This window comes from Lynx rufus, unplaced genomic scaffold (assembly GCF_022079265.1).
Source record: "Lynx rufus isolate CCGP_SWC_20201006 ecotype Redwood Valley unplaced genomic scaffold, mLynRuf1.p SCAF_16, whole genome shotgun sequence".
Lineage (NCBI taxonomy): Eukaryota > Metazoa > Chordata > Mammalia > Carnivora > Felidae > Lynx > Lynx rufus.
In genome coordinates, this window is record NW_025814830.1 from 46,821,619 (window position 1) to 46,848,388 (window position 26,770).

Genomic DNA, 26,770 nt, shown 5'->3' on the forward strand with positions numbered 1-26,770 from the left:
ATATGCCGTTGTTCCCAATTAATCCTCAATAGTATTCAAGCACAGCATATAAATAATTTGCCATTAAAAAATTAAAGGTCTTCCTGCTCCAAAAAAAAAAAAAATTGGCATAGGAAAGAGCCGGCTCGTATTTCGTGACAATAGCATCTGTCACTTAGACTCACTTCCTGAGAGTAATGAACATGATAAAAGGGTTGGACTCCATCTCTGTTCATCACCTGGCACACCTATTAGGTGCAGATCCCAGTATTGTTATGTAAGTGAACAGATTCAGGTTTTTATTCCTTCACATAGGAAGGTTAGGCATTAGTTTCACAAGATGCCTAGTGTTTGTGAAGTTCCAGAATTCATTATATCTGATATAGCATGGCAGGTAAATTGATAGGAAATTAATTGGAAGACAGTTCCAAACATAATAGCTCAGTGGAAACATCCAGAATCAATTAATCAAAGTGCAGCTCATTTTAATTGGACCTACTCTAACCCTGGACAGTTGTTGGAATCTTTAATTAAGCTTTCAAGCCCAATACTATTTATATTGGCCATGTTCTCCAGAATAGTTAATCTTAAAATAAGAAGTTATTAACTTGAAACCTAATGGTAAAGTAAAAATCCTCCACACTTGTAAGACACATACGTTTATGTTTAATTAGACATTTTTTTTTTTTTGATAATTTAAAAATGTAGTTTCAAACTATTTGGTTAGGTAAACGTGAACTCTTTGCAAGTTCACAATTCAGATGTCCTGTTTACAGGGCTGGGTGTTGATTTTCTTCTCACTATTATAAATATATGTATCTCATACATGTATTTGAAGGGAGCTGTTTCCTGTTAATGTCCCGGGACCATCCTCTGACCTTCTTGTCCACCAGGTACCTATTTCTATCATTAACCTCATGTGGTAATCATGTGCTTCCCTGTTTGAATCTATTACTAGATCATGTGCTCTTTGAGGGCAAGGTCAGTTGCATATAATTCTGAACCTCCAAGGCCAGACTCGATGCCCAGCACAGAGCTACTAAGTAGAGCTTGTAGAACCGAAATGCTGTCCAAACCAAAAATGATCTAAGAAGTAGAAGACAATGAAAATGATCTTTTTTGACCATAGTTTGGTGTTAAAAGAAAGGGACTCCCTTACAATAAAAGGCCAACGGTAGATTCTTGCCCTTTTCTGCCTCTAAGTGAATGTGTGTGTTTTAATATTTCCTCAGCAATGCCCCTGGGTTTGTCCCTGGAATTCTCTATGCCCCTTGGTCCTCATCATCTGGAACAAAACAAAATAGATAAGAATAAATAAGCTGGGGCAGATGAAAAGGAATTGTATTCAGTTGTTGGCCTCCCAAGTTATTTAGTTTTTATGATGTCAATGGCAGAAGGAGATCAACTCCTAAATCAGGGAAATGATGTTACAGAGTGACAAATGCTTAACAGACCATGATTTAATGTGACTGTATACTATACATATATATATATATATATATATATATATATATATATATCATGATTTAAAGTACTCTAACGTAAAGTAAATTAAATATACCAGGAATCCATCTGTAATCCAGACTTCCCAGCACCTGACCCTCCTCCAAAGAGTTCCTGGGCCAAAGATAAAAGTAAGGCTGAAGGCTTCCTTACCCAGGAAAGAAAACTCCAGCAAAGATGCTAAGAGCATTTGGTCCAAGACTTGACTCTGAGCTCTCGACGTTCTGTTGAGATGAGTTAGTGCGAGAATAGGGAAGTCTGAAGCGCAGGTGAACGGCAGCTTTAATGTGGAAGGAAAAGAAGAGGAGTCCTAAGATTAAGGGGAGGAGAGAGGCTTCAAGAATGGAAGGAGACAGTAGATGTAGGAGGAAGGGAACAAGGAGACCGGCCGTTGTTCTGAGACTCTAGGACGAGGTGAACTCCTTTCCCCTGCCATGCCCACGGAAACTGGAATCGGAATATGTCTGGCTGCGTACCACACTGCAGTTTGATTTATAAATAGCAAGTATGACCCACACCCTGAAGACTTGTATTTGCTTCATAGAAGAGGCACAAACAATGTTAAGTGAAACAACTTCGATACACCAATTTAAGTACAGTTGTTTGCATGGAGACCCTTATGTCTATGAATCTGAATTCTAAATACCATCAGTGTCATGAGCCCCAAATTCTTAGGATTCCTTTCAGTTTTCCCTTCATGGTATTTCATTATCCAAAAATATAGAATTAATGTATTCAGAAATATTCCTTGGGTTTTATCCTCATTCTCAGTTTCGGGGACTCAAGCCACCTCATGGGGCCAGTGATGTTCCTCTCTCCAGCCTTTGAAGCACCCAACCCCCACTCCTATGGCCTAATCCAGTTTAACGAGCCATTGCATTAACTGATCATTAATATCTAATTATTAAGAATCAGCTATTATTATTTTCAATTGCTGATCAATTAGGTATGATTATAAATAATTACTGCACAGCTATTTTGCGTCAGGCACCGTCCTGTGTGCTGGGGTGCAGTGTGATTGAAGTGGCCTTCCCCAAAGTGTATCCAGTGGTGGGACTCTGATAATATACAAAAGTAAAGTGGTGAAATGTAACACCTGGTACACGGTGACAAAAGGCCGGTTCATTTAGGGTCTTTCCAACTTTTGGTTCTGAAAGTTAAAAACAACAACAACAACTTTAATTTCTGAAGACGAGGAGATGTTAAGTAATGAAGGCTAGATCAGGAGCTAGCTAAGTGTGGCGGTAGAGGAGGGAGGAAACCTGTTCTCGAAAGAGACAGTATGTACGGAGTGGGTCTAACATTCTGGTGGTGAGACAGCCTCATCCATTCACTGACAAAGCTCCTTTGTAGAGGACCCGTGAACATCTAATAATGCCTCTGGGTAGAATCATGCAGACTCTTTAGATTAGAGTACTGTTTTCCCACTTCGAGTTCGGAGCATTAATTTTGGGGGTTCCTGGGCACACAGGTGGGTGAAGATCCTCCTAGAGCTTGCATTCTTACTAGGATAGTGCCCAGAAAATGTGGTGGTCAGGTGACCACCTGAGTGTGATGCACCTGGGAGGCTTGTTGATTGTTTCGATTCACAGCCCTATTTCCAGCCCACAGAGTCAGCATTTCTCAGAGCGAGCCTGTATTTTTAAGAAGACTTCCATGTGACATTTACATTCCTTAAGGTTGGAGAGCCTCTGGCGTAGAATGTCAGGGTCTGATTCCACTCAGACATCGTAAACCTCCTCAGGGTGACTTGATAAGTGCATATATGGTCATGTATTACCCAATAAATGCTACACCACCGTCTCTCCATTGACCCCTTTCCCCAGTTTGTTGAGAATCTTTCCAAGCTTAAAATGACCCACCCTGGACCAGTATTTAGAAAAAAATTCACTGGGACATATGCCAGACAAAAGCAGATAATCTCAGTTACCATGTTTTTGATGGAAGAATAACCAAAAGACCCCATCGGTGCACAGTCAAGTTAGAACTCAAGGTGTCTTTCATAATTCTCAATAAATTAAAACCAGAACAGCATCAGGATCAAGTTTCAATATGAAGAACGAGCCGCACTCACCCACAAATATATGCTGATTTAAAATTGCCAAAAACAAAGTTAGCTTCCACATACGAGTATCAATCCATCTCATTGTTACTTTGCATGAAAGATACAGCCTCATTTTGTTCTCTGAAAGAAAGCAACTAAAAAAGAGAACCTCTCCGACTTATATTTTAATAAATCATTTTTAGAAAACCAACGTGTAACAAATTCAACTTTGCGAAAAAATGGAATTAATGTTTTATCTTCTTAAATCCTTTCAATATCCTGTCACAAATTTGCTTCCCAAATTATGTTGGCTCATCCAACGCTTGCCCTTCCCTGTAAGGCCACAGCTTTTGCCCTTCCCTGCGAAGCCTCAGTTTTGCTGGGTCTTTCAATCCTGAAGCAAACGCCTAGGAACATGTTTCCATTTGCAGTATTTCCCTTCTAGGTGGAACAGCCACCAGACAGAGGGGCTTTCTGGGCTGCATTCGGTCTCTGCAGTTGAACGGGATGTCCCTGGACCTGGAAGAGAGGGCTAAGGTGACCCCTGGCGTGGAGCCGGGCTGTAGAGGCCACTGCAGCAGCTACGGGAAGTTGTGTCTCAATGGAGGGAAGTGCAGAGAAAAGCTCAGCGGGTTCTCTTGTGACTGCACCTTCTCTGCATATACGGGGCCTTTCTGCTCGAAGGGTAAGCATGGCGTGGGGCGTCTTCGCAGGAAAACTCATCCGATATGAAGAAAACATCCTGTAGTCATTTTCTGGGTAGCTATTTGAAACCCAAATATTTCCATTTCTTTTTTTAAATTTTTTTTTTCAACGTTTATTTTATTTTTGGGACAGAGAGAGACAGAGCATGAACGGGGGAGGGGCAGAGAGAGAGGGAGACACAGAATCGGAAACAGGCTCCTGGCTCTGAGCCATCCGCCCAGAGCCTGACGCGGGGCTCGAACTCACGGACCGCGAGATCGTGACCTGGCTGAAGTCGGATGCTTAACCTACTGCACCACCCAGGCGCCCCAATATTTCCATTTCTGATTTTTTTTTTTTTTTGCCAGTTAACTGTTTCATGCTAATCCTATTTCATTTCTTAGATATTGGCCTCAATTCTTAAAAAAAGAAAAACTATTCATGATAAATCCTCTAAAGTTGCCTCTTGATGTCTTTTAAAAAAAATTTTTTTAATGTTTATTTTTGAGAGAGGGAGAGAGAGAAAGAGCAGGGGATGGTCAGAGAGAGAGGGAGACACAGAATCCAAAGCAGGCTCCAGGCTCTGAGCTGTCAGCACAGAGCCGGACGCAGGGCTCGAACTCACAGACTGTGAGATCATGACCTGAGCCGAAGTCGGGCGCTTAACCAACCGCCTGAGCACCCAGGCGCCCCTCCTCTCATTGTCTTAAAGTGTTAGCTGCTCAATCTGCTTTTATTTATCCCGTGTTGATGTGCTTCAGTAAATATGCTAACAACTTGTTCCACGGGGCAGTTCTCTATTTTAAAATCTTTAAAGGCATTATTGTTATTTTTGATGAAGATAGCCAATAATGCAAGGAAATTTAGGAAGTATTGTTTTTCGGTTTTTTGCTAAACGTATTTTTTTCCAAGAATAAAAATAACTTTGGGGTGCCTAGGTGGCTCAGTCGGTTAAGCGACTGACTCTTGATTTCCACCCAGGTCATGATCTCATGGTTTGTGAGTTCGAGCCCCACATTGGGCTCTGTGCTGGCACGGAGACTGGTTGGGATCCTCTCTCTCCCTCTCTCTGCCCCACTCCTCTCTCTCTCTGTATCTCAAAGATAGATAAACAAACATTGAAAAAGAATAAAAATTACTTTTCCATTAAATATGGATGTGTAACAAAATAAAGATTACTCTGGCATTTTGCTCTATGATGTGGCCAATGTCTGTGAAGTGGAATCTTTTTCAGTCTGTCTTGTTCACAGACCTATGTCATGGAAGAAAGAAAGGACTGAGTATAGTATTAAGTGTTCTAGATGGACTTCTCTGAATGCACAAACATTTGTTATGCTTTCATAGTTGCTCACAGAAAACTGCCATCCAGCTTAATTCAGTTGCTTTATTTGCGTGTGTCTGGGCTACTGAAAGCTAACAAAAATCGCCTCCAAATTGAAGCAGCCCCTGCTTTGCACAGAAAGCATTTGGGATTATTTCATGAAAAGTGGGTTAAAAGTCCTCCACTTTTGACCAGAACTAAGTTACTATTTAAAATGTGCCTGTGATAAACAACTCACACCCTGCTGCTCTCATTCTAGAAGGTTTTTCACATTTAGAGGTAGAGTGGAGACCACTTCTTCCCAAGAACTTGTCTTCCTTTTCCGAATCAAAATGATTTCTAGTTAAGCTCGCTAAGTGCAGTCAGGAATCCTACTCTGCATATCATATTGACTCTAAAAAGGTTCATTATAATAACATAATAAAACAAGCAAACAAAATAGTCCTCCAGTGCCAAGGAACGGAGACGTTGCTGTTACCCCGTGAGCATCATCTGCTACTCACATCCCACAACTGGTCTTTTATAGTAATGGAGAGAAGCAGGATTCAAGGATCCAGTGCTGATTATTCCTCCAGATCCTCATTTTCATGCAAACATATATACATATGTACATAAATGTGTGTGTATATAAGTGTATATATAGACATGTATATGTGTGTGTGTGTGTATGTGTGTGCACATGCATGTGTGTGTGAATTTGGGATATTAATCTCATATAAGTAAAGTACTATGATTTTGTAAAACTGAAAGAGGCTGGATAGTTCCTTATGTTGATCACTGCTACAAAGATGCCCAACTGCCCTCTCCTATTAACGCAGGACTTGGCTTCTTCTCGTAGGGCACAATAAATAGGGGAAAGTGTTTAGGCAAAAAGGAACATTTCTGCCTGTTGATCCTGGAAGGTAAGAGGACCCCTCAAACTTCCTTCCTTCCTATTATAGGAAGACTAGTGCATTCTAGTTACAAAATAATAGATGGGACCAAAAATTTAAATAAGAAAATGGACGGTAAGGGAGACGAAAGTCAAGAAGCCTGGTTTGTGTCTGATGTCAGAGAGGAGAACGTTAACGCTTGTAATTAGAAGGTGAACTAGTAAATTAATTACATATAATTCTAGCATAAAGCCATTTCAAGGACCATCATAAGAGCTCTGTTAATATTCTATGTTATTTAATTCTGGTTTGGGGCGATTTGTTATATCTATATAATTTGATATTTTTAATTAAAAATATATCAATATAGCTGAAATAAGATCCTTGTATTTAATTTTTTTTAACATAAAATGTGTGTGTCATTTCAGAGATCTCTGCATATTTTGGATCTGGCTCATCTGTGATTTACAATTTTCAAGAAAATTATTCCTTAAGTAAAAATTCCAGCTCCCACGCTGCTTCGTTTCATGGCGACATGAAGCTGAGCAGAGAAATGATCAAATTTAGCTTCCGAACAGCGCGAGCACCAAGCTTACTGCTTTATGTGAGCTCCTTTTATAAAGAATACCTTTCAGTTATCATTGCCAAAAATGGTGAGTGCTTTCTAGAGGAGAGAGAGAGAGAGAGGGAGAAAATTAAATTAGAACATTAGATTAGTAATAATATGGATCGTTCTGATGTTCTTGCCTCTCAAACTGCAAACAGGAAGAAAAGCGTGCCTATACTGTCCTATAAATTTAATCTAAAAGGATTATTTATAAAATTATTAAGATAGTTTTGTTATAATTTTGATAATTTCGCATTTTCAATGTTAACTTGTTATTTATATAAAATACTTCCTGTATTTTATTATTGTTAGAAACTCTTTACTATCCCATATAATATCAGTATCAATTTTGTGGTTCATTTTGAAATGAGATGCCTATTTGCATATAATAAATATTTCCATCAATTAAAAGTAGAGACATTTGGGGGGAATGTTAACAACCTAGCATTATGTATAAGAAAATGTCCACAAAGTAATCTGTCGGTTCTAATCATCAGCAACAAAATTGTCATGGGAAATGCTGGTGCATTACTGCAGGGCAGTGGCTTCTGGGTTAGGATGTGTGTATGCTACAGAAACTTTGTCGCAGAAAACCACTTATGGATATTTTCCTCCTCCCTGTATCCAGATTAAAGATAGGAATCCTGTAGATAAATTGTCTGAGTGAGGAAAATAAATTTATAAACCTGAATATATCATTGCAACTAAAATAAATATGGCCCAAGGGCACTGAACACTAAATATACTTTAATAAGTATATTTACCACCACTGTGTACCTTTTGAACTTGAAGCATATCTCTACATTAAGATATTTTCTTTGTTAAATTGGAGATACCCTGTGAAATAAAGTAATTGGCATCTTTGCAGGCAGCTAAGTGAGTAGCATTAAGTCTCACGGTAAGTTTGGCTCAAAACTGTTCATTTCATCCTAATTTCATTCCAAAATCCATGGCTGTGACTACTTGGAAATATTTCTCATCTTTAGTAAAACTCCATTTGCTTATAAAAATTCCATTAACCAATTGCGTCATTGGAGTGGTAGATGTATTTTTAAAAAGATTATAGAAACAACGTTATTGTAATATTCCACAGTAGTTTGGCATTTCATAATATAATGTGTATTTTTTTTTTTAAGGTAGAAGCTAGTTCAGAGATTTGCTTATGTTTAACTGCATATTTGACTTCTAGGGGAAAAATTCAAGATTTGCAGGAAAGGCTGCCTATTAGTAACATGCGTGGTCCTGATCTCAAAAATAGTGCAGTTTGACACAGGAGCTGACTTCTGGGAATTATGAGGACAGGAGGCATCCAAATAAGCCGTGAATTTCCCACCAGAAATTACTAACTAAAAAGAGTACTCCTGAGTTTTTATAAGTAGCTCTTTAACTACAATTTTAACTGAAACTGTAACTTCTCTCCCCTACTTTAGGAAGTTTGCAGATCAGGTACAAGCTAAACAGATATCAAGAACCTGATGTCGTTAACTTTGATTTCAAAAGCATGGCTGATGGACAGCTTCACCACGTAGAGATCAACAGAGAAGAAGGAGTGCTCTTTGTAGAGGTAATACAGGAAAGTCAACAGAAGCAGTGGTTATAGTTAGGATTCCCCAGCATGAAGGACCGCCGGCAGAATCGTGATCATGAATAGACTGAAGGCATTCTTTCAGTGCTGCTCTCACACAGACCATGGACAGACCCTCAAATGTGGTCTCATTTTTGAAAGGATCAAGGTTCTGTCCAAGATATTATTGATATTGGATACTGAAAAATGCTACACTTTCCTCATTTGTTTTACATTGCTCAGGAGGGAAAGCCCACTAGCTTATCATATGTACCACTAGTGGGGCCATCGCAGCTCTAATGAAACCAGTGGAATTATTCACTGTACCAGCTGTGGAAACAAAGCACGAACGTTTTGGCCCTCTACACAGAGGAAGACTTCTTAGCTGAATGACTCAGGTTAAAGGGCCAAGCTAAGTAAAAGTATTAAGGTGAAAATAACTCGTCTATATATTTTTTAGCTTTACCAATTTTGGATTTCTCATACAATGGAGAAAATTAAAGGGATATAAGGGGCCAGAAGGTGGGGTGCACTGTTAGGATAGAATGGAAAATTTAGAAAATATCATTCACCTTTGTGAATGGCTCTTTAAAATTTGTTGTTCTCAGTCTTTGGGGCCACACTAAACTGACTATTTTTTATCTTTTTTTTTTTTTTTTTTTTTTTGTCTTCCTTTGCCCTCTGTCCTCTCCTCAACAAAATGGTGTCCGTGTGGATGATTGCATTCTCACGTAACAATTCTGTAGATTGATGACAACGCAAGGAGACAAGTCCATCTGTCATCAGGTACAGAACTCAGCGCCATCAAGTCTCTTGTACTGGGCCGGATTTCAGGTAAGGAAAGGACCAGCCTTTCCATAATTGTGACGCATAAAGATCAGAAGAGTCATACTGGAAACACGCGTGCACACGCATAGGCCACACACCAATTTATCATGCCAAAAGAAATCTTGTTTCGTTTTAATTATAAAGTCGGTGATAACAGAGGCGGAAACTCTACCTTCTCAGGTCCACTTTGTGTGACCCTGTGCAGGGACGTCTTGCTGAGCAAGCCCTGCCCTCTGATAGTAATGCCACTGTGCTCTCACGTAATGAAACGTGATACAGTTCTCACACTTCAAAAATAGAAGGAAAGGTAGAAATAACAGCCTTTGTATCAATCAGCTGCCAAATATACAGGCTGTCATCTAATGATCAAACCAGGACTAGGCCTGAAAGAGAAGGTAGGGGAGAGCAATGGCTTTTGTTCTAATTAGTAAACGTGCTTTAGGTTCTGGCTTGGGGCCTGTTTGCCTTGTTGAGATGTGGTGGTGGCCAGCCGCTCTTGCCGAAACCCAGTGTCTATGCCTTGTGATTATTAGTTATATCCAACAGTTACTTCTGACTATTCGCACTGAAGTAGAAACGTACTCTTGCCATTTTAACGTCAAAATATATATACATTTTCTTAAACTTGCCAACGGGGACTACGCGGAAAGAGGGGCGGTAAATTTTGAAAGGGTTTTCTTTCTAGTTGCAAGTAAATTATAAAGAGGAGTGATATTTCACCTTATTTGGGAGGGTGAGGGGACTTCTTGTAGCCTGGTTTTTATTTCTTGTTGGATATTTGACAGTAACCTGCAATATTTTGTCCCAGATAGTAAATGGAATCTTTCATTTTTTTGAACTTTGCAGCAGTTTGTACCTTGACTAATCATTCCTTATGCTGCCTGTACATAATTCAGAATCTTGAGAATGTTTGATTACACCCATGGGTGAATGATCAAAATATTGGCCCTTGAGCGGGTTAAGAGTTAAATTTATAAATATTTATAGGCCCTCTAGGACCGTGATTAGCCCCCAAAATCGTGTGCTCTCATCCTCCAAACAGGGGAAATGTGAATTGCATTGTTCTCCCTCAGTATGCTAGAGTGGACGTAAAAAATACGTGCAAAGTGCTACTTAGATATTTGGAAGCTTAACTGAAAAATTCCAAGTGAGTTTCATCATGTAAATTATGTAAATTCAACTGTAGTAATAAAAAGAATCAAAGAAATGTAACAAATCTTGATCTCAGGAGTTCCTCATCTAGCAGGGTCTGAGACGAGGCATTACATAAAAATGTAAAACACAAGATAGAAAATTGTAATAGTTATGCCTAATGTTAATACAATCATAGTTTTAAGGAAATAAAATCTTCAAATTTAATGCCAGCATTGCTGATGAAAATACTTTTTGTGAGTAGAAATATGTTAAATATATTATAAAACAATTGGGAAACTTATCTGCATTCTATTAGGAAGATCGTATTAATGACACAGTAGAATAATAACATTTGTTATATAAATATTTGTTTCCCTTTTTGTAAATGAGTAGGGAGATTAGTAGGGAATTAAAGATGTTAATGTTCTTACTCCAGGATAGCATATCATTAAAACACATCTCACTCATACTGAAAAATAAGATTAAAGTCCAAATTGAGCAGTGAACTTTATAGTCTGAATCAACTCATTCTCCTAAAAGTATAGGTAAGAATTTATTTGCCATGTGCCCAAGGTGTGGATCTTGACCAAGGACTAATGGTCTGTTTGATCATTAATTCAAAGGAATTAATGTAATTCAAAGGAAAGTAATAATTTGTGGTCAAATTTGGTGTGGTATATGAATTTACAATAAAATATATGTAGTATATTATTATATTTTAATGTAGTATATTAATTTATAGTAAAGTAGACACTAAAATGGAACTATTAATTTTCCAGAGAGTTGCTCAATCTTGAAATTCCTTATTATGTTAGTCCGGGTCCTCCAACAAGCAGTTGCCAAGACAAAATTAACCATGTGATGTTTTTATTCAGGGAACACTTGTAAAGTAGGAGGTGGGGAGGGAGCTGGCCAAGAGCGGCAGAGCCATCAGATGGCCACGCACACACCTCTGCCTCCAATGAAGGAGAGAGGGAGGGAAACTCGGAAGTATCCTGGAAGTCTGTGCAATCTAAGAAGGGTTGAGCAGTCTTTGGGGAGCCCTTGGGTCAGCCAGCTATCAGAGGAGTCTCCTGTTTCCCAAGAATGAGCCTGCCTTAGGAATCCCTGCTCTGATCAGCCACCGCTGGGAGCCAGCCACAGGAAGCATGGCCTTGGCCCAAGTATAAAGATGGGTTTCAGAGCCCAGCAGCAGGGGCCTTGGTCAGTTACCCTCCTCTAATTAGAGGTCTACAAGACACATTCTCATGGCCCCATGCTTATCAGATATATTTTTCCTTTTTGTAAGCCCCTTTGGCTCACTGATTCGTTTAGCACATACTCTGTGATCACATGTTATATTCACGAAGAGTGCCATTCGGCAAGGTGGACATTACACCTGTCCTCACAGAGCTTATGGTTAGCGGACATACACGTAACCGTCACACAAAAGGTTCCTGTGTATCTGATTGAGTATAATGTATCCTATGTTGCTTTAGATAAAATAGTTCCAAATTACCCTCCAAATTAAAATGAGTTAAAATATTTCTATCATCTTATGATTTCTGAATATTTCTTCTAAGGGGGCAGAATATAAACATTGATCAATTATATATATTTTTTGGAGTTGTGATTTGTCTACCTTTTCAAGCCAAGAGTTAAGGAGATGACCATTCACTGCCATATTAGATGGAAACCCAGAAAGAAGGACATCTCTTCCCTCTTTCAACTTTCTCCGTTATGCATTTCTTAAATTTTGGAAGAACTATGGAGATAATTTTGGATTGTCCTGTGAACCAAGGTTACTAGTAGATACTCAGAAAGAAGGTAAATTTTAGAAACAGTACCAAACTGTAGTATGACAGCACAGAAGCCATCTCCAACTCCCTGTTACGCTTAAAAGACTAAGGACTCAATAACTTTGACAATAACGCTCAGTAATAGTTGGGGGCTGTGGTGGGGAAGTCAAGGCTTTAGCCAAGCAGTTTAGTTCAGATCCTCCTACTATCAACAGAGCACATTAAATCTGCTTTTCATGTTCATAATTCACTATAAAATTAAGCTCTGACTTCTGTATCTCAGTACTTTTATATGCTATAATAGTTTTATGATTTATTTTAGTAACAGTTGGATGATTATTTTCGCTTACTCTGAGGAGTAGCTTTTGCATATTAGAGGTCTAGATCAGTAGTGATTGTTCCTCTCTTCTGAGGATACAGAGCCAGGAGGTACCTCAGATTACTGCAGTGGAGGTGAGGCCAGATGTAAATAATGTCTGTCATCAGCAAGGAAAGGACAGCCACTCAGTCTCTACCGAAGAGCTGTAAGAACAATTTCCTGTGTGTCAGGCATCCTTTATGTAAAACGTGCTTCGGTGCCTAGAGGTGAGGAAAAATCAGATGACCTGAGTCCTGTTTGTGTAACTGTATTGTGAGATGACACTTGAGATAGTGGTTATTTCACAAGCAACTTTTAAAAGAGAAGTACAGCTCAGAACAGGAGAAATCTTGTTCTAAGTAAGTAAGTAAGTAAGTAAGGAATCTTAAAAATTTTTTTCTTCGTCAGGTTGATTTTTGAGTATTTTAACAGTTGGAATGTCATAGACTATCTTCAGTGCATACTGTGGCTTTAACCTTCTGGAGGCTTTGTTTCCAGAGAGTTAGCAGTACCATTTTGAATTGGCCATACCTAGAAACTGGAAAACACCTTTCTCCTCGTCATAGTACGTGAGCATTGATCAAAGTGTCATGTCCCAAACCCAGAGAACACTCCTGTTGCTGAAACATGTTCTCTGATTTTAATTATGGTGGACATTGGGATTTTGTCAGAGGCTCATGTAGTCACGAGGATGTGCTCCAGGTGGGAAGGATGAATGTGATCCTTTGACAACAAGATCACCCTCGTTGCTCTCATCTGGTAGTCAAACATAACGAAGCAGAGCTCTGCTTACACTTCAAAAAACAAAAGAAAACAAAACCAAATGATAAAAGCGAAAGCCACAAATCCCAAATTATATATTTATCAGCTGCCAGATCTAGAAACCTTTGTACAGAGACAAAACCAGAATAATTTCTAAAATAAAAAAGAGAAGGCAGTTGTTTATTCCTTTCATTACTAGCCTGCTTTAAAATGTGACTGCACCAGGAATAAGTAAACAATAAAGCCATTATCAGGGACTTACGCTATAGTGTGAGTGACCTTATTAAAGAACAAGAATTGAAGGAAGAGAAAGAGAGGAGGAGGTTGGCAGGAGAGTGGCTGCACGAGTTTGGGGCACAAAGCAAACAGAGCAAACAGTTTCCGGCCCAGTGATGAGCTGTGGGAGCGCTCAGAGTAAGAGCAGTGAGATGTGAATTCCGTTAGTGTCGTCTGTTAAGTATAATAGAGGGTTTGAGATGGTTTCCATGTCATCATACTAGAATTTAATGTCATTACCTAAAAAATTACACTCCTTGCTTGATATCTGCTAGTGATGCTTGTTAATGATGATTGGAGTTAAAAATTTGTTCCTGCGGTCCATTTCCTTTGTAAAAATGAGCGCTGGGGGCGCCTGGGTGGCGCAGTCGGTTAAGCATCCGACTTCAGCCAGGTCACGATCTCGCGGTCCGTGAGTTCGAGCCCCGCGTCAGGCTCTGGGCTGATGGCTCGGAGCCTGGAGCCTGTTTCCGATTCTGTGTCTCCCTCTCTCTCTGCCCCTCCCCCGTTCATGCTCTGTGTCTCTCTGTCCCAAAAATAAATAAACGTTGAAAAAAAAAATTAAAAAAAAAAATGAGCGCTGGAGGACAGAGAGGAAGCCGTTTTATTTCTTTCTGGTCTTCCTTCTAAAAAGGCAGACAGTCTGATGTCATCTCTCTGTCAAGTATGTTGTTCACAGGTTGTAAGTACGGACGCCGAAGTGAATGATTCCTCAATCAGCTCCTTTAAGAGAACTATTAACTTGAACATTATCCAAAAAGAGATCTCTCCAAGATGTCATTAATCAAAGGAGATATGCAGGTGTAAAGTTGTTTTGCTAACTCATTGAGATTTCGTTGGGTCACGATTCCACACATAAAAAAATCCCAATTAAGACCATTACATGATCGTGAAATCGCATTAAAACCTCTCACGGAAAAATGTGCCCACATCTTGAATGATATGATTTAACCTAGTGTAAAATGACTGCAGAGTCACTGTTCAAAGGCTGAGTGAAGTTTACAGCTACTATCCATTACTTTGTTATGTCAGACATGTTATGGCGCGGGAACCGTGACAGCAGAAATCCGTCGTCCATCGTGGTATGGGAAGAACCAGTCTGCCTCGAGACAGACTTGGTCCACAGCCCTCCGTAATTAATAGGCTGCGTTACGTTTGTTTTTATATCCAAAGCTCATTGCCAAATCAAGTTCTGAGTTCTGTTTATGGATTGTTTTTATGTTAGAAGAGTTTTCTAAAAGCCCGAAGATGTTTTTCACTCATTCTGTGCTGAGCGGTAGCTTTGGTATATTTAGAGGCAATGACCCATCGGGATCATTGATCTCTTCTGACACTGCAGAGCCAGGAAGTGGCTCAGATTTCTGCAGTGGAGATTTAGGCCAGATGTAAATAAAGTGTGTGGTCAGAGGGAAGAGGGTGTCTAGTCCAGCTCTTAGAAGAGCTAGAGGAACACACGTCAGTCTCGATGCTATTCTATGGAAAACCTGCTTCAAAGCCAAAGGGGTATGTAAGATAGTTTAATCAGATTATTTAAGGACCCTGTGATTTTGTAAATGTCTTATGGCACTTAAGACAAGTTATGTCGAAAGCGAAAGAGAAGTACAGGTCACCCAGAGATCTCTACCTATAAATAGCTTCTGTATTAATCAGATTTTCAAGGTGATATCTCAGTGCGGTAGGTTTGGTTGGCAAATAAATACCTTTTATGAAAAACTGCTTCCGCATCCATGTGGTATATTTGCCGTCTGCTCCGCCATTTTACTTTCCCATGAACTCTTGTCTAGGATCCTGGCCGTAATGGTATATAACGGTAAAAATGCCAGGCTCCTCCTCTGATTTATTGCACCATGTTCCGGCAAGGCTTTTACTCTGATCTTCATAGATTAAAGATACTGAGATCCTTTTTAAATAAGGCCCCTCTTCATAGGTATGGCCAAACCACTTGGTTTTGTTTTCTGAGGTTTTCTGTTTGTTTGTTAAGGAGAGCCACAAGAAATTCCATGAAGCACTCTTTGCAATTATTCTTCCATTTACGTCACACCTTTTCCAGAAACAGTCCTCTTACTACGTATGGAAAGGCACTTCGTACACATTTTAATTCCTCGGTACCCTCTTTTTCTTGTAGACCTTTCGTTAAAAGGTTTCTTCTCTAACAAAGCAGGAGTCATTCTGTTTGTTGGCAAGTACAGTTGAGGCTGATTTTTTAATAGGCAAGATCACCCAAACATCTGAGTCAATAAGGATTTTTACGACCAGAAACATCCAAAACATGATTGTCTTCTCAGGGTTTGTATAAAGCAGGAGACAGTGGTGTCGGCATCTCAGGAGTCAGGTAACAGGAAAGATAGAGATTTTTGCTCGTTGGCTTTGTTAGTGCATTTGTCGATGTCTAGCAAAGATATCTAATGCTATGTATTTCTAAGGCCAGCTTTGCTTATGAACAACATATTATAACTGTTAATTTTGCCTGGTCTCAGTTCTGGGGGGTAAGGGGTGGCTGCAAAGCCCCTGTGCTCTGCCTTCACTCCTAATTCTAATTCCCACCCATTAACTCTCCTGCAAATAGGAGTTGCTGGTCCAGCCCAGCAGGCAGGGGGGAGCGTTAGAGGTTGTCAGTGAAGAGAGCCTTGGGTGACCCCGTGCGCCCTGGTTGGAAGAGTCTGGACCAGCCTGCGAGAGTCTCTGGGGAACACCCTGAATTGTGTAGATCCCTCCTCTCCACTTGGAAATGCTTGGCTTACAGAGATCTCTGGGACCCCCGTGGGGAAAGGTCAGCATTGAAAATGTCACTGTGCCCAATCCCCCCCTTTGCCAAAGAGGGAGTGACCTGAAACTTGAGGAGTTCCTGAGTCCTGCTGACGATGACCTGAGGTTTGAGTCCTCTCTGGCTGGAGGTTAGGGGTGCCTGGCCCGTACCCTCCCTGACGTGGGGCAGCTACATTGTCTACCTTCTCTAGCTGTCAGCCGCCTAAGGAAACCAGTGACTGACAATCACCCGGCGGAGGAGAAAAACAGCTCTATTCTTAAGACTCACAACAATGAAACGGGAGAAGAAACAAAGCCACCGAATCACTGCCTATCACAATGGGCATATTCAGGGAGACGGACACCATCTGATGAGACTTAGTAAGAGCCCTCGCTTCCAACAAAGCAAAAAAAGACCTTGAGGAACTAAAAAGGTGTGACTGTTCCAGACTCAAAGTCAGTAGGAAAGAGTGATGTTTGTTGAAACGTGAACTCATCACCTAGAAGATCAAGTGATGAAAGCTTCGACTCACACAATATTAGGTCCTAAAGGATAGAAATCAGGCTGGAAAAGTAAAACAGCTTAGAGAAAATGCAGAGAAGATGTGGTGTGAATAATCAGCAGACCAATAGGATAAAGAAGAGGAAGGAGAAGCAGGTTACGACACTTGGCAGGCTAAGGAAAAACCTTGTGTCTCCAGGTGAGAAGGGCCCACCATATTCTATGCAAAATTCGTAACACACAGGGAATCTTGCAAAATTTAAGAAAGAAGTGATGGAGGCAGAAGATGCTGGAATAATATCTCCAGACCACTAAGGGAACAGGGCTCTGAAGAATCAAGCTTAAAATAGACACGCAAAAATCACCTAATCCATCAAGATAAATTTCTGTTCCAGACGCACTCCATCACATTTTCTAATTGATTTATTCAGAGCATTACCACTCTTCAAAATTTTCATTAGTTCCTGTTTCTATGTTTATTTTCTCTCTCTGCTGCTAGAATGTAACATGCTTGATATGCGCGGAATTTATTTCCTGTATCTGTAGCTCTTAAAACAAAAATTAATTGATTAACTGCCCACTTTACGTTTTAAGAGTTTAAAGTCTTTTATACCGTAACTTGTAATTTGAAAAATGTTTTTACTTAAAGGTGTAGTTTTTAAGATTCATCTCATATCAGATTTGTACCAGAGAAGTGAATCGCATCTATTTACATTTTTCGGGGAGGGGGGAGTGTTCAAAAGATAAGATTTTTCAAAAGCCTATCGAAGTTGTAATCAAGATTTTAACACTGTAGAATAAATGTGAAAAGCACTGTCCTGATTATGTTGTTTTTAATGTATATTTCTTGTTCCTTTCTTATGAAAGTAAAAAACCTCCAAAGCAAGAATGCTGCCTTTCTAAACATAAATATGCTTGAATGTATATCCATTCAAATGAGTGAGTGCTGTGTGTTGGAACTAAGTTAGTTCTTGGTTTCCACACATGCACGACATGGCTTCTGTGGAACAACATAATGCCGGGGGGTTGAGGGTCTCCCGTAGGTTCAAGGAGCCAGTCTGGGTGCAGTGAGGCAGGATGACCTGGTAGTAAGAACATGACTTTCGGAGGTAGAGCCCCTGAGCCTGAATGCCATACATCCAGAGTAATCAGGTCGGGCTCATTCGGAGCTGACGCGCCAAGCGTCACTTCAAGAATAGTTGCTCTCCAGCCAAACAAACTAATAACAAAATAAATCAGCAGCCCTGCAGAAGATATGAACAGAGTGAAGAAAACAATGTGCCAATCAGAAAATGGTTCATAAATAGAAGATTCTTGTGATTTGGAGCCCAACAGGCCTGACTCCGGAGCAGAATGCCGATGGCTGTGTGGCCTCAGGCCATCACTGCAGTTCTGAACCCACGCGTCTCGCCTGTGTGACTGACTGGGATAAGATACTGGCGGCTACTGGAAGCTGTCAACACAGACGTGCGAATCCCTTAGAACGGTGCCATTGTAAGCACCCAATAAATACTAAATATCTTTTTTTTTTAAGAGACAAGAGTGTCAAATTGTGTCTGTGTCCTTGTATATGCAGTGCAGGAGACATTAGTCCTCCTTTTTTATGGTCATATTGGGTGGGGAGGTGCTATATGGTCTGGTCACATTTGAACTTTAAAACTATAGTTAGTTCCCCTGGTTTAGATTTCAGGCTCGCCACACACAAAATGTAAATATATGCTTCACTCTAAAATCATAAATTAGTATTCCGGCATTCAAGCCAACCTCTGTTCCATCATAGTCCCAGAGAAACTCAACTCTGGTTAATGTGGGGGAGGGGTTTTCTGTCTAGAGGGGCCACACGTGTTTCTGCCTGAGTGACAGCAGCCCTGAAACAGGGAGTGAGGTGTGGACGCTTTCACTGCTGTGCATGAGGAATTAGGGCGACTCTAGACACTTTGGGGTGTAGCCTTCCCACCTGATAACATCTTCCCCCTGCGTGTTTGGATGGGGCCAGAGAATACCAGGCGGCTTTCAGCCAGACCGAGCCGTCTGCTTGGGCAGTTAACAGGGGAACTCTAGAAGCTCCATTTTCCCTCCAGCTCCTGTGATGGTCGTGACTTACGTCTCAAAGGCTGAGCTGAATTCATTTCCAAATCGGGAAGCACTTTAATCTCTTGAACATTGACTGCAAGCCCTATCACAAATCACGTTAATCATCTATTTTTAAATGTAACATCTCACGAACCCTCATCAGTTCAAAACCTGGCTCATCCGTCCGGAGGCTTCAATCATTTCCAGATCACCATATCATATTAAATTAGCCATACTTAAAAACTTGCTTTCGTTAACCTCAGGAGGCTCAGCGGTAGTCACGGAGAGACTTAACGGATCTGACTCTTTTAATAAAGACCCAAGAAAGGGGAGTTTAGTCCACTGCATGTCTGTTGTTACTGTATTATCAGACTCAGAACATTCCATCTCTAGCCTTGCCTGTTTGCTCTTGCGTGATTATTAATATTTTGGTGTTTCTTTGGATTTCCAGAGTACACTGACGTAGACCAGGAGACAGCCCTGGCCGGTGCACAGGGCTTCCTGGGCTGTCTGTCCGCGGTGCAGCTCGGCCACGTGGCCCCTCTGAAGGCCGCGCTGCAGCCTAGCCACCCGGCCCCTGTCACCGTCTCAGGACATGTGACAGAGTCCAGCTGTGTGTCCCAGGCTGGCACTGATGCCACATCAAGGGAGAGGACACACTCGTTTGCAGGTAGGGGAATGGCTCCTCCTTTGCGGTAACAAACGCACTTGTCCCCTGGGTGTTGAATCTTCTGATGCCGCTGTTACAATGCGTTCTCAAGGTGGCCTCCCCAGATTGGTTTTGTTTGACTTCCAACCCATTTCTCTTCTAGATCCTCAGTGCCTTATCCATGTGAGCCACTGCAGTTGATGCTGCTGAGGTTAAAAAAAAAAAATCACAGAGATCCCACACTGATTAAATGTTTTAAGATTTTTTTTTCCCCAAAATTTCTTCTTTTTACTTGGCTCTATCCCTCCCTCCCACTTTTTTTTTTTTTTTTATCCTTTTACTGCAGATCATTCTGGAACAAGAGATGACAGAGAACCCCTAGCTAATGCAATCAGAAGTGACTCTGCAGTAATTGGAGGTAACAGAAGGCGTGAATGAACTCTTCTTTGGTACTTCTCATCTCTAGGAGTGGGGAATAGTTAGCACTAGAGAAATGGTGGGGAATCCACACATATCCCCACTGCGGGACACTGGATCCTGAGGTCAATGGCGGGAGTGGTTTATTATTTATACTGGGTTGTCTTTTAGAGTCTTCTTGAATTCATGAATTCCTTGAAGATTTTCAGTATACATAATTGATCATTTCCCTGAAGTGCCACACTCATACAGTTGCTACTGTGTGTAAAACTGAGCATCATTTAACTTGAAAATGGCCTTCTACAATCCCTAAGGAATTCTGAATATATTTGGGGAGGTACTATTTCTGTTGGCTTCTTGGATTTTGTCGTATTGTTTCCACAAGAGTTTATGTAAAAAGTAGGAAAAACCTGAGATTAACACTGGGAACATACATTTTATGTTGTGTTAATACTCAGTGAAATGGGTATTTCCGTGGTTTAGATGCTCACATCAGTGAATATAACGCTTTTAGTTGTATTTTTTTTTTATCAAATATTAGGCCAATGGAATGAAAGTGGTTTGTAGTTATTTTAAATTGCAGAATTAACACAAAAAATTTTAAAGTATACCTTCCTGGCAATGAAACAGCATGTTCTCTGAGACACAATTTATTCAAAGCCAACCCCCAAAATATACCTTTTTATTCCTGATGAATGATCTTCAGAAAGTAATTAATCAGATAATGGAAATGCTAAGTGACTCACCTTTTCTCCACACTTTGCATATGAGATGAACATAAAAAATAAACAGTTATTACATTGCCAGATAATGTGATTTCACTTTTAACTTGGGCAGTTTATGTGGGCTTTATGTCTGGTCCGTTTTTGTTCTATTTTTTTACATCTTTACTCATTCAGACATCAACTTCCTTGAAGTCGTTAGGATTTTACTTAAACAGAGAATAGTACTGTGAGGATGTTAACATCCGCATTGCCATTTCAGTTGCTTTTCTTTTTATCAGATTAATGGTGTATAAATTAAAGATACATAAGATAGAATTCCCATTTAGTCATATGATAAGCAAAAAACAAACAGCAGTAAGTCCCTCCGAAAGGAGTAGTTAATAACTGAGTGTCTAAAAGAAAATACATTAATATATTATTAAAAATACATTATGTGGTAAAAACTCATTTGAAGCTATAGCAATTAATGTGCTTAACATTTTAACATTTTTATTTTTTTAATGTTTTATTTTTGAGAGAGAGACAGAGTACTAGTGAGGGAGGGGCAGAGAGAGAAGGAGACACAGAATCCAAAGCAGGCTCCAGGCTCCGAGCTGTTAGCACAGAGCCCGACGCGGGGCTCAAACTCACAAACCGCGAGATCATGACTTGAGCCGAAGTCGGCCGCTCAACCGAATGAGCCGCCCAGGCGCCCCAATGTGCTTAACATTTTAAATGACGATTCCTTGTCAAAGAAATTGTCTCAGTCTCCCAATGGTGCTTTTTCCATACATTTAACTGGTATAGATATAGGGAGACACAGATTCACAGATATACATAGAGAATGACTGGACAGTCAAGCCAGTATTAGAGCACAATGCTGAATCTTTAGAATATTGTTGCTTTGGGCAAAGATCATTGTTAATATTTACAGAATATAGGAGGGGTATATTGATAAGTCATTCTCTGTTACTGTGGAATGGAAACATGTTATAGGTCATCTCTGAAATCTGTCTTGGCTCAAATACATAGAGCAGAGAAAGACAGTGTGGAAGGTGTGTGCAGCTTGGGAACTGAGGGCCTGGGAACACGTGGTGTCTGCTTTTGCTCATTGCTCAGACAAAGCTTCAGAAGCAGAGCAGTTGATCATGGCCATTGAAGCTCAGAAGGCCTTGTCTTGGGACCACATGCAATTTATCTGCTAAATCACAGAATATCATCCTCCAGGGTGTTTCTCCATCTGGTAGCATCGCGGTATAATTCTTCACCCGTTGTCTCGTTACTCGTAAATTGCGCCCACTGTGTAACAATAATTAATCCATTTAAAATTTCTCCAAATTGGCTAATCGCCCTATGTTCTACATTTTAGATCATCTTTTTCTTCACTTACAAACACTGAATAACGTAAGATGGGAAAATTGTTCAATAAGATTTTTTTAACCGTGACCCAGATATTACAGAGGGTTTCTGGCCAGGCTACACAGATATGGATGGTGAGAATTAGACAAAGAGAAAGCTACCTAATTTCCTCATAAAAACATTCACACAGAGCTTCAGATGGCAATGTCACAGAGCACAGTGGTTTGCCGTATTTTATTTAGTGTATCTTTTTTTTTTTTTTTTTGGTATAGCAGGTTAAATCAAGGTTTTTGTTGGATGTGACAAATCCTGACATGACACCTTCCCCAAATTAAAGGAGATAAATCACATATATGAAACAAACTAGTTCCAGAGTCCCCCCATGATTATGACCATCTGGATGTCCTGTCTGGGCCACTGTAATATTGATATTTATTTTATAATTGCTGTAGCCTGGTCTCTACTATACCTCATCAGTTTTTCATATTGAAATAATTCAGAATATCTCTCTTGAAACAAGAGGCCTAAATTAAGAGGCCAGACAATAGAAATATTTATAGCGACTCAACTGATGAGAGGCAAAATATATAACAACAAATGATATTCTGATTAAAATTATTATTTATTAATATGACTAATAATAATAAAAACAACTGTATCCGTTAGTAAATTCTTCAGATTTCAAGTGCAGAATTTGGTTGCCACATTTATGTTAGACTTATACGAGCAAGGAATTACTGTCCTTCTCAGTTAAGCCCGACCCAACCTAACATTGGCTTAGCCATTGGCGATATGATATAATTTGCTGTAGTGAATTTAATTGCCCATTAAATCATGTGCTCAGGAGTCCACTGTGATTGGTGAGAACCTTCAATGTGTTGGCTTGGTCGGTTTCCATTAGAGTTCTATGCCCCTGACTTAAACTGGAATGAAGAATTCCTAGCTTTGCAATATGACAGCTGATCCACATTGCTGTTTTCATTGTGCCTATTTTTGTCTGAAAACAACTTCATCGGTTAATACCTCCACCGTTTTCATCAGAAAAGTCTAAGTGTTAGGAAACTCTCAAACTCATGGTGACAGGCAATAGTTTTCCAAATTCTCTTTTTCATCTGAAAGCTTGACTTTTATCACTGGCGACATATATTGTCAATTGTTTTTCTTCAAGTGACAGACTCACTTCACACATTTTAGAGAAAATATCTGCCAAATATCCAAGTCAAAACAACCATAGTTTGTCAGTCATTCTTTCAAATAAAAATGGTGTTCCATGAAGCGAAAAGTAAGTAGTTGAGCTCACAAGTCAGCTGTTCACACAGGCGCTCTTCCTGGAGACAGCCATCGTACTTGGAGATCCATCCAAAGTACTTTCTACCTCATTGCCCAAAATGTTAAAAAGGCTTATAGCCAAAAGGTCAGTATTTCATAAAATAAGTAATTTTTAGGGCTTCATTAAGGACACTCTTAAAATGAATCTGGCTTGCTTTTTTTTTTTTCTTTTTTGTGGGATTGCCTGGCAATCTAACGCCTTCTGCCTTATGAATTCCACGACCGCTTTTACAGTTCGGTAGCCTTGCCTCAATTCGTGCTAAGGTACCAGGAATTTTACCTAACCCTGTTTTACATTAATAGTGGATATGTCGGGGCGCCTGGGTGGCGCAGTCGGTTAAGCGTCCGACTTCAGCCAGGTCATGATCTCGCGGTCCGTGAGTTCGAGCCCCGCGTCAGGCTCTGGGCTGATGGCTCGGAGCCTGGAGCCTGTTTCCGATTCTGTGTCTCCCTCTCTCTCTGCCCCTCCCCCGTTCATGCTCTGTCTCTCTCTGTCCCAAAAATAAAGTAAAACGTTGAAAAAAAAAAATTAAAAAAAAAAATAGTGGATATGTCAACACAATGAGAGAGGCATCTTAGAATTATTATGAAAATAGCTTTGACCCTGTGGATCTCCTCAAAGTGTCCTGAGGACCAATAGGGATTCACAGAACACGCTTTGAAGAACTACTAGCCCGATGTAACGCCAAGGTCGATAACCCTATGTTGGCATAGCTAAGAATTGTGGTATTTAAATATTTTATTTACAACCAGATGTTTCAAAATATCAATATTTCTCCTACAGAAATAATCGAAATAATCTATGTTATCTGTGTCAATATATTTCACTAGTCAGGATTATTCATATACATATATCCTGTTCCTCCTATTCAACAGTATGACAGACTATTGAGAATCAACTGAATTACAGTGTTTAAATATTGAAGTACAAAAACACATTTAATTATTTTACAACATTACTACTATCTGTAAATTTAAAATAATAACAATTTGTGTATTAATATGCAGTGACCAACCACATGGTCTTAGAGACATGTCAGTAATATCTTGTGTTATATGTAAATGCACTAAAAATTTGAAAAATAAGTGGAAATGCACTAAATAAATCCAATATCGTATGCATGCAGAATAAATGGAGGTGAACCCCCAGGGCTGATAGAGGAACTCAGAGACAGACTCGGGTATATTATGACACCGCCCGATCCAGAAATACCTGAGGTTTTGATATTTTTAATTCATACCTACTAGATGCTTGATGTATGTAGAAAATGATTTTATCATGACTTATTAAGCAACGAAGTCAGCAGGGCTTCCGTTTGGACACAAGTTCTGACTCTGCGTTGTTTTTCTCTTCCCTCCCCAGGTCTGATAGCGGTTGTGATCTTTATCTTGCTGTGCATTGCTGCCATTGCTGTTCGCATTTATCAGCAGAAAAGGTTATACAAAAGAAATGAGGCAAAAAGGTCAGAGAATGTAGACAGTGCCGAGGCTGTTTTGAAAAGTGAGCTTAATATACAAAGTGCAGTCAATGAAAATCAGAAAGAGTACTTCTTCTGATTGGCAGCTGTGTTTTAACTTACAATCCCGACAGTCTGTTTTAATAGCCGGGGGCTCTCAACCGACAAGAACATGTTCTTCCACTGAATGTACACGCAATTGATTTGCAGCACTGACGTCTTGCCATATCCAGACTCGAGATGGCTCCAGGAGGCCTCATCCAGTGATGTATTTCCCATAGCAGTCGTTCTACAGAACAAGGGATGAGATACCGCTCTTAATTTCCGACCGTTCTGATAGGATCTAAAACGGAAGTTTAACTCGCTTGATGACTACGGTTTTTAAATGTGAAGACCATATCCCTGGTCTCTCCACCGTGTGGTACGTAAGTTTTGTTAGAGGTAAAAATCAAAATTGGACAATACGGACCTTGCTTTACTGGAGAACATGCTCGTGTTTGCTTTAGTGTCCCCATGGTGTTATTAATAGACCTGGAAATGCTTCTAAGATCCTGTTTGGCTGGTGTTTGCATCTTCAGTGGCCAAAAGTATATAAAACCCCTTTGCCTTTCTCTGTGTTACATTCAATACAGTTTATCAATAGTCTTGAAAGATGTTGTGTTGTCATTGGTTTGTTTTGATTGTTCTTTTTCTATTTGACTTCTCTTAATGATTTGGGATACCTTAGGTTTTGAGTGTCAGACTTCAGCTCTGAATGTAAAATTCATATGCAACCAGACTCGGAAAGTGCTTTGGTTGTCAGCGTGCGATGTCTTGCCTTTTAAAATTTTCATAATCTGCTATCATTGTTCAGTAGTGGCGGGAGGTAAGACCCTGGATAATGCCAATTTCCCAAAGAATGTGAAATGTTTGCAACTCTTCAACTTGTCAACATAAAAACCACAACTCTTAACAATGCACAAATTTTATTTACAACTGTAATATCTCATATGAAACACACCTTTGAGAATATTTTCCCCAAACCTTATGCCAGTTTTCTTTATAGGTTTGTTCTTCTGTTTTTCTACAGTTTATCACCAAATTTTCTTTGATCTCCCTTGACTGTATTCCGTGGGGAATGTTTCTTATGTATTAGAAAAAAAAAAAAAAAAGACAGCTGGAAGTGGAGAGCTCCATTCCCCATCCTAAAACATATACTCCTTCAGGCATACATTTTTCTGTGCCCTGACCTCCAGGACAGACTTTGTAAAATATAAGCTGCAGCCACGCCCCCCTCGCCTACTTTCTCCAAAAGCAGTTGAGTGGTTACAGAGTGCTCACTCTATGGGGTGATGGCGTATTGCATGATTTATGCTTCGTCTGCCGTTCTGTCATCTCTCATTTATGGTGACGGGGTAATTTCTCGAAAAGTACCGGAAATCAATATAACCTGCTAACTAGTGCATTCTGATTAGGGTGTATATACATACCAAGAGATCATAGAATTATCAGTGACCTTATGAAACTTGTTGCAATAATTGATTTTGAGGCAAAGCAAACAAGGTGCATGCATGTAGTTCTCTTTAAATTTCATAAGCCAGTTATATAATAAAGGCACTTTGCTGTTTATGATCACGCTGCCCGGGTGCCTGGCAAGGAACAGTTGGATCCCTTAGTTCGTCCACACCAGAACAATTTGGGAATACATAAATTAATCATCTTATTTTCCTTCTCAACCTCCTTACAAAAGCTGCCTGTCTTTTCCATAGCTCTGTATCCATTTTGCTGTTTCTGTAAATGCCTGACTAAATCTTAGGATATGAATTAACATAGTAGTTTATGAAGG

The 26,770-nt window shown here is 39.9% G+C and overlaps 1 protein-coding gene across 7 annotated transcripts in view; it reads left to right on the forward strand.

Annotated features, from left to right (window-relative positions):
- CNTNAP4 (contactin associated protein family member 4) overlaps nucleotides 1–25,045 on the forward strand; it is a 252,839-nt gene extending 227,794 nt beyond the window's left edge. For 5 of the 7 annotated variants that reach the window (XM_047079258.1, XM_047079262.1, XM_047079261.1 and 2 more), the window contains 7 exons: nucleotides 3,972–4,211; nucleotides 6,832–7,056; nucleotides 8,441–8,574; nucleotides 9,321–9,408; nucleotides 19,482–19,700; nucleotides 20,026–20,097; nucleotides 24,852–25,045. In XM_047079258.1, the coding sequence (XP_046935214.1) occupies nucleotides 3,972–4,211; nucleotides 6,832–7,056; nucleotides 8,441–8,574; nucleotides 9,321–9,408; nucleotides 19,482–19,700; nucleotides 20,026–20,097; nucleotides 24,852–25,045 (1,172 nt within the window). The remainder of the gene's footprint in view (nucleotides 1–3,971; nucleotides 4,212–6,831; nucleotides 7,057–8,440; nucleotides 8,575–9,320; nucleotides 9,409–19,481; nucleotides 19,701–20,025; nucleotides 20,098–24,851) is intronic. The other 2 variants (XM_047079260.1, XM_047079263.1) reach the window with 2 other exon arrangements.
- Nucleotides 25,046–26,770: the final 1,725 nt, after the last annotated feature.